The 15202-nt window shown below is 37.6% G+C and overlaps 1 protein-coding gene across 1 annotated transcript in view; it reads left to right on the top strand.

The window, feature by feature from the left end:
• mindy3 (MINDY lysine 48 deubiquitinase 3) overlaps positions 1–15202 on the top strand; it is a 66567-nt gene that overhangs the window by 12089 nt on the left and 39276 nt on the right. The window contains exons 7-10 of the mRNA XM_016488061.1: positions 356–429; positions 650–729; positions 988–1058; positions 4137–4217. Coding sequence (XP_016343547.1) covers positions 356–429; positions 650–729; positions 988–1058; positions 4137–4217 — 306 coding nt within the window. The remainder of the gene's footprint in view (positions 1–355; positions 430–649; positions 730–987; positions 1059–4136; positions 4218–15202) is intronic.

The following is a 15202-nucleotide window of genomic DNA, read 5'->3' as shown; positions in this document are numbered from 1 at the left end:
ATTCAGGGGTTAGTAATTTGATTTTGAATTTTTTCATGCGGGTGGTGTCCCCTCGGGCTTAAAGGGTTAAAAATGTCACCTGAATGTATTTTAGAATTTTTGTCTAGTGTAGATCTGAATAGTCTTTTATAACTTTTTGTTAATTGTATACCTTGTGTAATTTATTCTGAGATCGCCATGAAAATAGCCTTGATGCTGACATGGCGTTAAAAAGTGAATAAATAAATAACTGACTGCAAACTTTTGAACAATAGCGTACATGGCAAATAATGCCCTTTGTAGCGCATGTCATTTGCCCGCCATGCTCATTCATGTGTCCGTGTGTTTGTATTTATGGTCTGACTTGAAATGATAGGGAATTGAGAACATAAAGAATGAGATTGAAGACACCTCCGAACCTCTGATAGACCCTGTGTACGGCCACGGCAGGTAAAATGCATGATGGGTGTTCAAGTTGTTAGCGTGATTGTGTGATTTTAGGCAGCTGTTCTAATTATTGGATTGTATTCTGGTAGATTTATCTTGTGTTGTGTAATGCTGTTTTATAGCACTGTTTATCATAACACATTTAAAAAATATATTAAGCTGAAATGTACATTTATAGTGAGTGCTGACTGTTTTGTTAACCTTTTCTTTCCGTACTTTGTAGCCAGAGTCTAATCAACCTTCTGGTGATGGGTCATGCCGTGTCTAACGTGTGGGATGGTGATAGAGAATGTTCTGGAATGAGTATGCTTCATGTTTTTACTTAATATTAATGTGTTGACATGCTGTCTGTTTGAAATAACTGGAGTCACAGTATGTCCTACTGTTGCAGACCACTTGGTGGCAGCATTAGCTAATGTTTTGCTCAAGTTTTAACACTTAAAAAAAATGCCTGCTGAGAGAATGCTAAGGTCATTAGGTTTCAAAGTGTTTTATGTTGGACTATTTATTTTTGTGCAGTTGACAGGAATTTAATTATTCTTTTATTTTTGTTTGCTCTAGAGCTTCATGGCATCCATCAGCAGGCCTCTGTTGGCTTCCTCACACTAATGGAGTCACTGCGCTATTGCAAAGTGGGTGTCTACTCATAAGCACCCTCACAGTAGCTTACAATACTGTAGTTAGATTTATAATTCATGTGGTATAGATGGTGTTCTCACTGTCTACAGTGTACATAAATCTGGAAACCAATTTTGGCAAGTGTTGTGTGAAAGATGCAGTGTAGATGCCAAAGCTCACAGTTTCATTGTGGTTTTGCTGTTTTCCAGCCGTACATCTCACAGGGAATTTGTGAAATGTAATTGCAACATAACCTACAGAAATACTGACTGCATTGAATAGACTAGTGTCACAGTCATCACTCTGTCAGGCTGTTTTCTTTTCTTTTTTTTTCAGTTTTTGAAGAATTTTTATGATGAGGAACAGACATTCTCTAGGTTTGTTCTCACACACAAAACAATTATGGAAATTTAAAATTCTGTGGTTTTTTTTTTTTTCATTGTCTATTCTTTGTTTAGTTTATTTTTTTTCTTTTTGTTCATGTTCTTCCTTTTTCTCTTCTGTTTACCGTTTCTTATTTTATCATCTTCCCTTTTTTATTTCTCTCTTTTCTTTTATTTTTAGTTAGTTAGTAGTACTTTTTTTTTCAGAAGCTAAATGCCTCTCTGCTCCCTAACCAATGTGTTGCCCTCTAAAGGGTAAAATCAGAGATCTGGCACCTAGCGCATGCATCCTGTATGTTTTATGAGCCTGGGCAGGAATTGACTCTATTGTTTTAACCTGTGGAGAAAGTAATTAAGAAGCTGCTTTGTTTTGAATGGCACTGTGCTAAGCAGAGCTTCAGGATATGTGCTGTGAGCTGTGTTTGGAATAGAGGAATGCAGGAATGTATCGCCTCATATTTAGAACCATATGAGCCTCCATCACAATATTCATGATCATTTTAATCCGCACACCCCTGGAACGCCTTCCCGCCCAAATCTGCTGCTGATACTCACCTGTTGAGTGATGTGAGCTGAGTGTGAGGGCTTTCAGTGTTTGGATGCACTGCTGGAGATCGAGCTGTAGGTAGAGTGTGCAGAGCTACACTTTGAACTCTGTTTTCTTGAATAATTCTGCAGTCTTGGGTTAAACTGCTGACTCTCATCTCATTCCATTTTAATTTGGTTTTGATTGGTGGATGTGGTTTTTTTTGTGCGTGCAGCTAGTGCTGGGCGGTATGACCAAAAATTTATATCACGGTATTTTTCAAAATTATACCGGTTTCACGGTACATGACGGTATTTTTTTTCATGCATGACCGGGTGTTAACCATATTTTCTACTGATTGAGAGTCTCATTTATAATCGCGGCATCATCTGATAAAATCAACATGCATCTACACTAAAGAGCGACTATGCGGTTGTTTTGGCTATATTACTTTTTTGTCTCATGCAGCGCACGGCCTGTGTCTGAGTAACAAACTAAAAAAAACACAAACAAAAAAGTTAATGTGTATTAACAGACGAACTACGCTCATATTTATAATTCCAAACAATCAGTAAGCGACAGGTGCTAGGAAACGTTGTTTTGTACTCATTTATTGACGAGTCGGCTGCGGTGCGGCCACCTGAATGCACTGCTTCTCTGCCGCTCACTGCACAGAACAGACGCCGAGAGAGGTGACACTTCTCCGGGAAAGTCAGACCTCGCGCTCGCGGGACAGCACTGGCGAAATCTTCCAACTGAACCTTAGCTAAGGTTTATCCGAAAAAAGTCGCTAGGTTTGTCGGTATGAATATTCAATGAAAAAAATCGTGTCACGTTCTGAGCATTGTTTAAGTGACATACACCGGTATTGCGGTATTTTAAAAATTCATATCATAACTAGGGATGTGCACGACGACTAATTTGACTGTCGTTTAAAGGAAAGTTTTGTATCCGACTAGTCTAAAAGCAAGAAACCCCCAAAAGATGGTAAGAAAAAAAAAATCTGTGCATGCATGTAGCATAGCCTATATAATAGCCTATATTTGAAATACTTAATCTATGAATCACACTGTCAAATCCCTCAATGAATTCCGCTTGCCGCACACTTGCCTCGCGTTATCATTTCATTTTAGGCGGTCGTTAAAAAGAAAAAAAAGAAGAGCATACACTCAACGTCGGCCAAAGCATAGCTTATTTATTCAAATCAGCTGGGGAAATGCAGAACAATGGAAAATCAATCAATAGCCTGACAGAATTCTTAATCTTCATATAACGTTAGCCAACATATTAAAACACAAGTCAAAAACAATAGGAAATAAAATATAGGCCTATACATATATATGTAATGAATGAGCTCGGATGGACAAGTTCGACACATGTGCAGTACCATCTTAACATTAATCTCACACCTGCGCTTTTGTACACAGACCATTCATGCACAGCCCAATTTTTGTGTCTGCAGACAGTCCCCGTAAAACAGCAGACACTTCTGATGACGAAATTGCATTGTGCAGACTGTCGCGGAATGTTCACAGCCAAAGTATAAAAATAGCTTGCATTTAATGCATTGGCTGAAAATGCATTCACCTTTATTTTCTTGGCGGTAGTCATTTTAAATTGTGGAAGGAAATTAACTAATTGTGTACATTCTTGTGATTACACATTGAAAAAATAAACGTAATAAAATCGTAAAAAAATTAGCAATATTATTTTATATTTTGACAGTAATTTTAAATTTTCTTTTTTGTTATAATAAATTTAGTCATTTTAAATACAATTATTTATTATTATAAAATAATATATAAATAAAATCAAGGCTATTTTTATAAGGCTTTTTTTGGAAGTTACACTTTTAAATGACCTTGCAAAACTCTGGGGCCATATATAGCCAGGAGTTGATGTTCACCACCCTTGATGTACATGTTTCAGTGCTCATATAATACAATCAACTGTTCATAATCCGTTATAGTCAGCGTTCTAGTGTTTAATGTGTAAATTGGCGTCCTATCATTTTCATAAGCTGAATGATTGAATAGTTGGCAGTTCCTGTAATTATTACCAATCAACTTATCACAGTGAATCAACCTGTCCATGATGGTTCTGCAATGTGGCTGGCCAGGCCGTCATGGCATCGGTATGGAGATTGGCACTCAACTGCTGTTTCTTTTTTTCTGCATTTAAAGGTTGGCGCATTTCTCAAATCTCCAAAGTTCCCTATTTGGATCCTTGGCAGCGAGACTCATCTCTCAGTATTCTTCACTAAGGTGAGTTAAGAAAAATAAGCTCCTTTCTTCCTTCCCTCACTCTTCTACTCTCTCTCTTTCTTATCTGAAACAGTCTGGTAGTTTACTTTTCTTTTATTTCGTTATTGAGTGAAGACCCAAAAACACAAGAATGTGCTAGCTAATAGATTTAGTGCTTTAGACGTCTTCTGGAAGAGGAAAGAAGAAAGAGTGGGGGAGTATGGGCTGGATGATGAGAGGCAGAAAGAGGTTTTTGGACTTATAAGGCATCCAGTGTGGTGTGTCCTGGCTTCAGCCCACGCGGCATGCGGTCAGATTTGGCACTCCGACATGCTCACAGAGTGGGATGGCTAATGTGAGGTGTATCTCGGGTCTGAGTGGAAATGTCAGTTCATGTAACTGTAGTACTTGGTGTCAAAGCACATCCTTATGATGGATGTGAGAACTGTATTAATTCCACAGACTTCCAGAGTGTTGCCATTAGGGCTGAGCAGTAAACGATATAATTTTAAGATCATGAAATTTATGTTGTTAACGATGATAAGTTCTGGGCTTTTTTTCACTCTGTATGGATTAATCTGACAGCCTGTCATACAGCAGAAATAAAACAGCCGGTCAGTGCATGTCGCTAATAAGTCTGCAAGTTCTGTGTGTCTCTGTGAAGGATTGGTGCACAGAAAACACAGAATTTAGGGGAAAATGAAATGGATTTTATGGTTCCCTATAGGCATGGGCCGGTATGATATTTTGACAGTATGATAACCTTAAGCAAAAATATCACGGTATCACAGTATTGTCGTTACAGCTCTAAAATGTGTTATTTTTTAAATGACTGGGTAAAAAAAAAAACTTTTTCCGCTGAACACAATATATTTTGTTTTTGAGCAACATACAGAATATTAGGAACAGTAGAATTTTTTGTTTTTTTTCTTTGATTTGTTTCCTAAAAAGAAGAAAAATAAAGACTGACATCTTTATTTAACCTAAATCTGTAATTACAGTTAATTTTAGTTATATTATTCATATACATATCATTTATGTAATTTCATATCATTTAGTTTTATAATTTCATATACATAATTTGATATAATAATAACCCAATTTGAAGCAAAAACAGAATGTTCTGACTAGCTTTGTGAATTATACTACATGCCTGAACGAAACAAACCGCAGACACTCTGAATGAGACGCATATTCACTCTCTGACAGCAGGAGGCGCTTCTGGAACACCAGATACAGTGTTTCCTTGGTTACCGCTGTAAACAAAGCAGTGCTGCGCTGAAACACTGCTTTAATATAAACTATACAGAGACGAGATGAAAAGAAAATACCATGTAAACTTTTCTGAAGACAGTCAGTTCCCCTCAGAAACACATTCATATAAACACCCAAATCAATATTGAGGATTTTCTTCCAATAGGTTGTGCATCATGAACAGTGAGTGATCTGCCTGCTACAGTATTTTTCTCTCTGCATCCGTCTTCAGCGTCTCTGGCCTGTGTTAACGGTCATTTACAGACTTCATATTTTCACATAAATGACATTTTGGAAAATGATTGCATTGCAACGCAGTTTGTGCAAGTCCAGAACAGAGACGAGTTGCAATAAGACAAAAAACGTCCGGTTGCCGATCGAGTAAGTTCCAGGGGCAGCTCCTTAAGTTCGGTCATCCTACACACACATGACTGACCGCTCGCTCGCACCAACAGGAGGAGACATGTTACTCTCTACACTGACTGCACTCAACCTGAGGGATTCCTACACTTTCAGTCTTTGAGGAGACATGAAAAACGGCGCATACCGCAGGAACTGTATAACGGAAAATATTAGTGGTTTTGAAACCGTGAAATTTTCAAGTCACGGTATACCTTGAAACTGGTAATCGGCCCATGCCTAGTTCCCTAAATTAAAATGTAGCTTTCTCTGTGGAGTTTAATCAATACCATATGATATGGGGAAAATATTGTAATGTTTTTGGCCATATCGCCCAGCCCTAGTTGCTAGGTTGCTAGACGGTACTTGCTCACTTGCTCAACTGGCCAAAAGAGCCCACTCCAGGTCTCTGTGATATTGTGGTCCCTAGATATGACCTGGGTCCATCTTTCAGTGCATTTTTTCAGCCGTTTTATTGTTGCCCTGTTGAAAGCCCTCGTCCCATTGCTTGGAAAAGCAATAGCACACCTCAAGCTGCACTATTTGAGGTATCATTCATGTTCACAGCAGAAATGGTATGGGACATGTTATGCTCTGAGGTTTAGTACTCTGGGATAGAGGTATGTTCCATCTTCAGACTGTAAGTATAAAATGGAAATGGTGACACTTGTGTTCTTTATCATTGTTGTTGTCGCCATTTGGTAAAGTCACAATAATGCATGACTTCTCATGGCTTAAAGCTTTATTCAATTACAGGAGAGCAAGACTTTTTAAAACCCACTGGATTACAGTGTTTACAGAGTTTTGTGTGAGTACCCATGTGTTTTATCCCTTTACTCAACAGAGGAAATGCTTGTTTCTCATAAAGGTTTCCACCTGGAGGCAAATGAGATTGACAGCAAGCATTAATCATGGTCTTACGCTTAAGGCCATTTACTGTCAGTACATTATCCTCATCCGGCTTTTGTGCGTGTGCAGAGAGAGAGTGCCCACTAGAGACTATTTTTGTCCATGATTTGTTTCCTTCCTGTTCAGGAAATTTTCTGACAGTAATGGAGTACTCTTATCATTAGTATTAATTATATTTTTTTACTTTTTAAACTAGCCACTTTTTTTAATGCAGATCCAACATAACCAAAGATTTTTTTATTTTATTTTTGATTCTATGAAATGCAGTGCATGTTTCCTTTAAATGTGTCAGAATATTTGAGCCAAAGTTATACAGTTACAAAATAACCAATGTTACCATGTTGCTGTACTGTAGGCAGCACTAACATAAAGTACTTAGAAGATAGTTATGTATTATTTAGAAATAGACAGGTCTCTGAACAGGGCTGGTTGATTTACTGTTAAAGCATAATGGGCTTGAAGCAGCAGTGCTTTAATGTATTTGACTGGGTCTTTCATCATTGATGTCTCTCATCCTGATTAGAGCTGCAGGATCAAAATCCTCAGGACTAACAAAGGCTCATCTCATACTTCTGCCCATGAATCACCCTTCATTGTTCCTGTGTGTAGGCCGGTAGTACTGTGTGTTATTGTCTGTTAGTATAGCAACTATATAGTCTGTGTAGAGATTTTCTACATAAGAGCTCTGAAAGTAAAATTTACGGCAAGTATCCATCTCATCTAAGTCATTACACACTGATAGTTTCCCCATCCTTTGCTCCTGCTTTTCCAGACTTCTTAGTTACTTCCTAAGTTTCTTAGACCAAATCTTAGCTTGAGTACAGTATAATCTGTTAGCCCCAGTGTAGTCAGATGCTGTGTTGGGAAGTAACTAGTGATCGACCGATATTGATATTTTATAACCGATATCGATACCAATTATTTGAATGTTTATGTGCCCGATAACCGATATGCAGAAACGATATTTATTTACTGTTATAAAGTAAATAAATGACTAAGTAAAGTAAGTCCATGCTTCACTTTGGTTTTTCCTCCTTTCAGTCATCTTAAAAAAAAGTGTTGAAAATTAGCAGTCTTTCATGTTAAATTTAATCTTCATATTACAACAATAAAAAAACATTTTATTTAAAGCATCAGCAGCAACACTAATATTAACAATAAGCAAAATAAATGTAGGTCTAATGTTTTCAAATGGAGAAAATAAATAAAGGAAAGGATTCATATCAACTTCATTTTAAACTACAGTTTTATTAGGTTTATAAGCTGTTTAATAGGCTAAAGAGTGAAGAATAATTCACTGGATAATGTTAATTCACTGAATAATATTCTCTGGAATATTGAAATATAACAAACAAAACATCGTATTTTATTGCATTTCTCAACTGGCATGTTATATCAGAATTACTAATAATGTTTTTGTCGTTCTAGATTATGAAATGCCTGCTGACAGCGCAGTATATCTATGCATTTTCACAGAACTATACTCCAACTGCGATCGCTCGTGGAGATAATAAATAATTAATTTCCATAGAGTTGTATCTATTTAGATATTTATTAGCGAAATAATGGTTATATAGTAAATGTTAATACAATTTAGGGTGTTTTAAACAAGTGAATCTTGTTAAAAGTTACATGCGGTGGCCGTGCTGGAGCATTTCCTGAGCATCAACCCGGCGAGTGAACGGCAATATGAAAGCGGCTTCACGAGACTAATGATGAGCATAGACAACAGACAGAGAATTAAATTTAGCGCTTTTATTTCCAACATGCGCTCATTCGTGGTTGTATTATTTAACTCATGCAAAGTTACATCTTTATTGGGAGAGGGCTTGACGGATTATTTTACGTGACTCCGACTTCATGAGACGATGAGCATATAGACAACAGAGAGCGAATTAAATTCAGCACTTTTATTTCCAACATGCGCCCATTCATGGCTGCATATTATTTAATTCATGCAAAGTTACGTCTTTATTGGGACAGGACTTGACGGATTATTTTACGTGACTCTGTGAGTTCATCTCTATTTCTTCGAGCCAAGCTGCATAAACTGCATATCAGGCATTTATGTAATACATCTAATTTGTGCATTAATGGCTATGTTAAATAAAGGTTACTAACTACAGTAAATCAAGTACCTGTGCACGCCGTTGTTGTTGCCTTGTTTCCCCTCAGACGCGCTGCAATGTTGATCCTGCGCGCAATTCTCAAAACATCCACAAGATGGCGGCATTTATCGGTGAATCCGATATTACAAAACCGATATCCGATTATTGTAAAATGCTTAAATATCGGTAAATCGATATATCGGTCGATCTCTAGAAGTAACTAAAAGCAGCTGTGCTTCTAACGTAATTGCATTCTTCAGTAATGTGACAGTATTTCAGCTGCTATCAAGTAGCATCTTTTGTCTGATTTGGCAAATTGGTTTATTCAAGTCATGGATTTATTGATTCATGCAGTTGTTCCCCAATGTTCACAGAATTCTTTGTGCTGTATTTTGTCTTCCATTTCACGAAAAAATTTTATTTAATAAAATACTGTTTTTCACTATTTATTTCACAGTTCTCTGAAATACTTCATTCTAATTGGTTAGTCGTGGCGTTCTGTGGTCAAATGTTTTTATATGATGACTGCTACACTGGATAATTGTAACCATTGTCCCAGGCAACCAATTGCCTTCATGCTACTTTAATGTTTCTCATATCACTCTGGTCTCTTTCTTCTCACATAATACAATGATCACAGTCAAAATATTTCATGTCTCTTTATTTATTCAGGAAATACTTAAATATGAGAGAAAGCTGTGCTTTTAATTTGTGAGCCTCTTGAAGTTGTCAAGAATCAGTTTCAAAGACGTTTCTCCAACACTGCACAGATATGCAGTTTCTCACTAGCTTTTTCATATAGGTCTTTATTCAATGATATTGAAGATGAAGCATCTTGGTGGAGCGCTGAACCTCCAGCAGATTTTACACATTCTCACACTGTGCTGCTCCATTCCCATGAGCTTTAGAAGATCTTAATGATTTAAGGGCCTGTTACTCTCTGCTCTCTTATACAAACAGCAGCCCCGTTCAGTACACACACACACACACAATCAATTTAACCCTTATGCTCTCAGGGCACCCACTTCTCTCTCTCATCCTTCTCTCTGGGGCTGGTTAGCGGAGCATAGCCTCAGGTGAGTAATGCCACGATTTCTGGTAGGAAAGCCAATCTTTTCCCCCCTAGAGCTCTTTGTGCGTCCATCTGGTTTAGTTTTCCCACTGGAGTCACCAGTAGAGTCAGCCACTCCAGGCCCTCAGAGAGGGAAAAAACTCAGACGACAGCTGTTAACAGGATGCACACTAAAGCTTTCGGACTAATTGGTTTGAGTTTGCATTGCCTAGTTAGCTAGCTTCATGATAGAATTTACTTTATTTGACCTTTTGATTGTTCTGAAACAACCTGTTTGTTGCTGTTTTAATCATTAGGAGTGCAGAATATTTTGATAAACATGTCTGTGCTGTCTAACATTGTGTTTGGTTCATTATTTAGGAAAGCAGATAAAATTAAATATCCAATATTGGTTGATAAATGTCATTTCTGTTAGTTTAGACTAGTAATATGGTATCAATATGTTATCATTATATTTGACAGCTGTTCATTGGGTGTGGATAATTTGAGATGGTTTTGTGGTTGTGCTGGTCTAATTTTTGGTGACTGTTCTGGCAGTTTGTCAGTGGCTTCCTTAAAGTTTATTTTAGACTTAAAGATTTCTCTCCAATGGGATTTGTCTGTTAACGCAGTTTGTTTGTAATGTGTCATGGAAGGTGGCGTTTTTTGCCTCTCTCTGTGTGTGCGCATAAGATAGGTGTCTCTAATGACAAGTTTTAAGCCTGTCTCCCAACGGATCCATACTCCCGTTACTGTCTTTGTTTGTCTCTGTGTCTCTGCTTTTAGCTTCTAATAGGGTTTGTGTTCCACTCTTATCTGATTTATGTGCACACAAAGCAGCAGACACTATACAAATGACCTTTCACAGAGGTCCTGAGAGGGCCCCGGACACACACAGACACAGCAGTGGTCACTAAAGGAATGATCTCAGGTCCCAGTGGATGAACAGCCCCACACACCCTGAGGACAGTGAGTAATGGAATAGCAGCTTTTAGCGAAGCGGACTGGTAACTATAACCGTGTATAATGCAGAGAAACACGATCTGTGACTACTGAACCACAGTACCCGTTTATACCAAATCTGATGCTTCTCTTGCTTACACACCCACTCACAAGGTGATTAATGGGTCTACTGACGCTGTAGCCTGTGTTGGACACAAAGATGATGGTGTCCGTCTTCGAATCCTTTCACTTTTTTTACTTCTCATAGCTGCTTACAAGCTCTGCTTTTATTTGAGGTGATGAGCTTCACATCCCTTATTTCCTTCCATCCTGCACTGTCTCTCTGGAGGCCCTTTGTCTGTATCTAAGTATGGGATGTTAACCTTCTTCTCGTCCCTCGCTTCCTCGTTCCACTCATCAGACCACGTTCTGTCTCGTATCTGATGAGATTAACATCCTCATCTTTTTACTTATCCCTTGATCCTCTTCTCCTTCCTGTCCACCCTTCAGGGGCCTGATCCCTTCTTATACCCACAAACCACTGTAGCTGGCCCTTAGCTCACAAAGCTGTTTTCGTCCAGTTTCCAATTCAGCCCCCTGCTTGGTGCAAAATGCTTTGTGAATGATGGTGCTACAAAAATGAGGGATGTTATTTAATGGTTCTGTTCCAAAACATAGTGAGCTACCTATGGAGAACGTATTCTGGGGCAGTGTAGGTATGCTTTTGACATGAAGGCTCATTTTTCTTTCGAGGAGAAGGCAATATACATTTACATTTAGTCATTTAGCAGAACTTTTATCCAAAGCGACTTACAAATGAGGACAATGGAAGCAATCAAAATCAACAAAAGAGCAATGATATGCAAGTGCCATAACAAGTCTCAGTTAGCTTAACGCATTACCCGTAGCAAGGGTTTTTTTTTTTTTTTTTCAATTATATAATAAATAAAAAGAAAACAGATTTTTTTTGCTTTTGTTAATTGTATAATAAATAAAAAGAAAACTATTAGAAAAGCTAGTGTTAGTTTTTTTTGTTTGTTTGTTTGTTTTTTTTGTTTGTTTGTTTTTTTAAGAATAGAATTAGAATAGAGAGTGCTAGAGTTAGAGGGTCAAATAAAGATGGAAGAGAAATGTTTTTCAATCTAACAATGCAATCAAATTCATGTGAGTTCAGTAAAAGAAATTAAGCTGGTTGGAGGAAGCAAGAAAAATGTTGGTCACAAATATTTGCAATTCCTTACATTATTTTATTTTTGATTTTCCCAAGCATTAATTTTCATGATGTTTATTTTGTTTTTGCAAAATTTGCTTTGTACAAAAAAAAGAAAAAGAAAAAAAGATTTGCAATGCATTGATAAAACAATATTTTTAAACCAAGTATATATATTATATACATATTATTATTATTATTATTATTATTATAGACATATAATTAATTAGTACTACTTGGTTTAAAAACATTGTTTTATCAATTAGATTTAAACAAACTGAAAACAATTAATAGTAAACCTTTTCCCATCACTACACGTATAGAAATAAAATCTGAAAGATTGTTTTGCTATGCTGGCAGTCTAAGGCTGAATATTAACATTTCATAAAATATTGATAAATGTAGTGATGTAAACTGTAGTTAATTATATTTAATCGTATTTATAAGTATTTATTTATTTAGTTTAATAACATGCTAGCATCAAACTATTAAAATCAATGTGGAGCATTTAAAGTTGGCCACTTACAAGGTTCTGTAATGGCTAGGATGTTGCCTTAGAACGCAACTGCCTGTGTAGGTAATAGTTAGAGAGTCAGCTCACTAGGTTTTTGAACAGAGCTCTTTGAGAGGAAAAAGAAACCACAATGCTGGTAAAGACGTCTGGTGCACCCCAGGGCTCTGTCATCCTCTGCTAATTTACTGACTCCGTGCCCCAAACACAAACACATGCCTTACTTTTGTGAGTCCCACAGGAGCTCACCTCACTGCAGCAGTCGTGCTTCTGTAGAGCCCTGCTCTGCTACCGTGAGGAGCCCTCGATCTTTTGTATTGCCACGTAGGACCACTGTGTTCTCACAGTGATAGTGCAACAGTGAATGTGACCCGAAACCAACACGGGTTCTGATTTCTGTCAGCTTGAAAGACTTCAATCATCACGTTCTTATGTCTTCCTTGTAAGGATGGTACAGTGGGATATACATTAACATATGTAAAAGAACAGAATAGAAAGGAAGGAAAATAATATCGCTTAATAGATTCCGGTCTCATCAGACACTGTGTGTTTCGAGTTTCATCAGACAGTTGTCTCTCAGAGGCATTGTGCTGTCTGACACATCATTAATCATTCCTTTAGTGGGATCTGATCTATTATACACGCTTCAGCTTTGTAGTGCCGCACTTACGCACATATATGAAACCACAACCTCTTAAAGCCTGTTCACACCAAGAATGATATAACTATATTAGCATCCACACTAGGGTTGGGCGATACAACCAAAATCTCAAACAAAAAGGGAAGTCGTGGCCTAATGGTTAGAGAGTCGGACTCGTAACCCAAAGGTTGCGGGTTCGAGTCTCGTACCGGCAGAGATTGTAGGTGGGGGGAGTGAATGTAAAGCACTCTCTCCCACCTTCAATACCACGACTGAGGTGCCCTTGAGCAAGGCACCGAACCCCCAACTGCTCCCCGGGTGCCGCAGCAAAAATGGCTGCACACTGCTCCGGGTGTGTGTTCACGGTGTGTGTGTGTTCACTGCTGTGTGTGTGCACTTAGGATGGGATAAATGCAGAGCACTAATTCTGAGTATGGGTTACGATACTTGGCCACATGTCGCGTCATGTCACGTCACTTTAATCTTATATCACGAAATGAGTAATTTTATTTTATTTACATATCACAATATAGTTCTTTTTGCTTTAAATATGCTTTTTTGCTTTATGATATCAAAACTTTTGATACCATAGAAATTTCATAGTTCAATATCAATTCTTCAACTCAATCAATATCACAAAAATTATCCTAATTAAAAAAAAAATAAAGCTCATTGAAGACAAGTAAACAGTCAGCGATTAAATAAGAATAAAAACTAAGTCAAATAATAATTTTCTCTCTTTTGTTGTTTGATTTAACATGAATGACAGACAGCAGGACAGCTGATTATTATTTTTTTTTTAGAAAATGACTGATCCTTTCGCTAGATAAGACCCTTATTCCTCATCTGGTATCGTGTAGAGCCCTTTAAAGCTTCACTGAAACTGTAATTTTGACCTTCACCCGTTTGGTAGCCGTTGAAGTCCACTATAAAGGAGAATAATCCTAGAATGTTTTCATCAAAAACCTTAATTTCTTTTCGACTGAAGAAAGAAAGACGTAAACATCTTGGATGACATGGGGGTGAGTAATTTATCAGGAAATTTTGATTTGAAAGTGAACTAATCCTTTAATCTCATGACTCATGTAAGGAAAAAATAGTGCAAGTTTGCCCCCTTGTGGCTGATGTGGTACATTGCGATGCACATGTCAGCACCGATCCCAAATACACTGCACAGAACATTTAGCTACATTTACGTCTTTCACAGACTTGTGCAAACACATCATTGCTCACTTGCAGATCTCTTTTGGTTCAGCTCAGCAATTTTGAGACACCACTCTATATCAAAATCTAACCACTGACGGTTCAAAATAGAGAATGTAACCCTGAGATGTCTGAAGAAAGCACACTTCATTAGACAGCTGCCTTCATCTCGGATATTCATGGTGTCATTCTGCTGAGGTTGACACAGGAGTGAAGTAATTTCATGATGCATGTTAGCAGGGCTTCTGTGTGAGAGCTGCAGTATTGATCCCATGTTTTTCTGTCTATTAGGAAAGGTCAGGCGCTGTTGGGAGAATCAGATAATTGGGCATCAGTGTAGATGAATATCACAGTGATGTTTTTGTTCATTGGATGGTGTCCGGTAAAGTGGATAGACTGAGCATGTAGCACTTAAACCTTAAATTTCCTTCTGTTACGCCTTCACATCATTTCCTGTATTGGAGTGGAGGAAAAAAGCCGTTCAGTGAGTCGGAAATAATGAAGGTCATCTGCAGATTAGCTATTTGCTGTAGTGGTACATTACTCATATGATTAAATAATTTGAACCTGGTGGCAAACCTTAGTAGTCACATAATTTTAACAGCTAAAGCCTGATGCTCAGATATTTTGGCTAGAATTATTCATGTATGGAGTTCCGATGTAATCATATTGGCAAAACAATAGTTTTTTTTTTTTTTAAAGAAAGTCTGTCTCCTGAAGTGTTATATATAATATACATAATTGGGGCAATTTATCAAACGAGCTGCAAGACTCCTGCA

This window comes from Sinocyclocheilus anshuiensis, unplaced genomic scaffold, assembly GCF_001515605.1.
Source record: "Sinocyclocheilus anshuiensis isolate Anshui unplaced genomic scaffold, SAMN03320099.WGS_v1.1 scaffold1239, whole genome shotgun sequence".
NCBI classification, from domain to species: domain Eukaryota; kingdom Metazoa; phylum Chordata; class Actinopteri; order Cypriniformes; family Cyprinidae; genus Sinocyclocheilus; species Sinocyclocheilus anshuiensis.
This window is presented reverse-complemented; position numbering and strand designations above follow the sequence as displayed.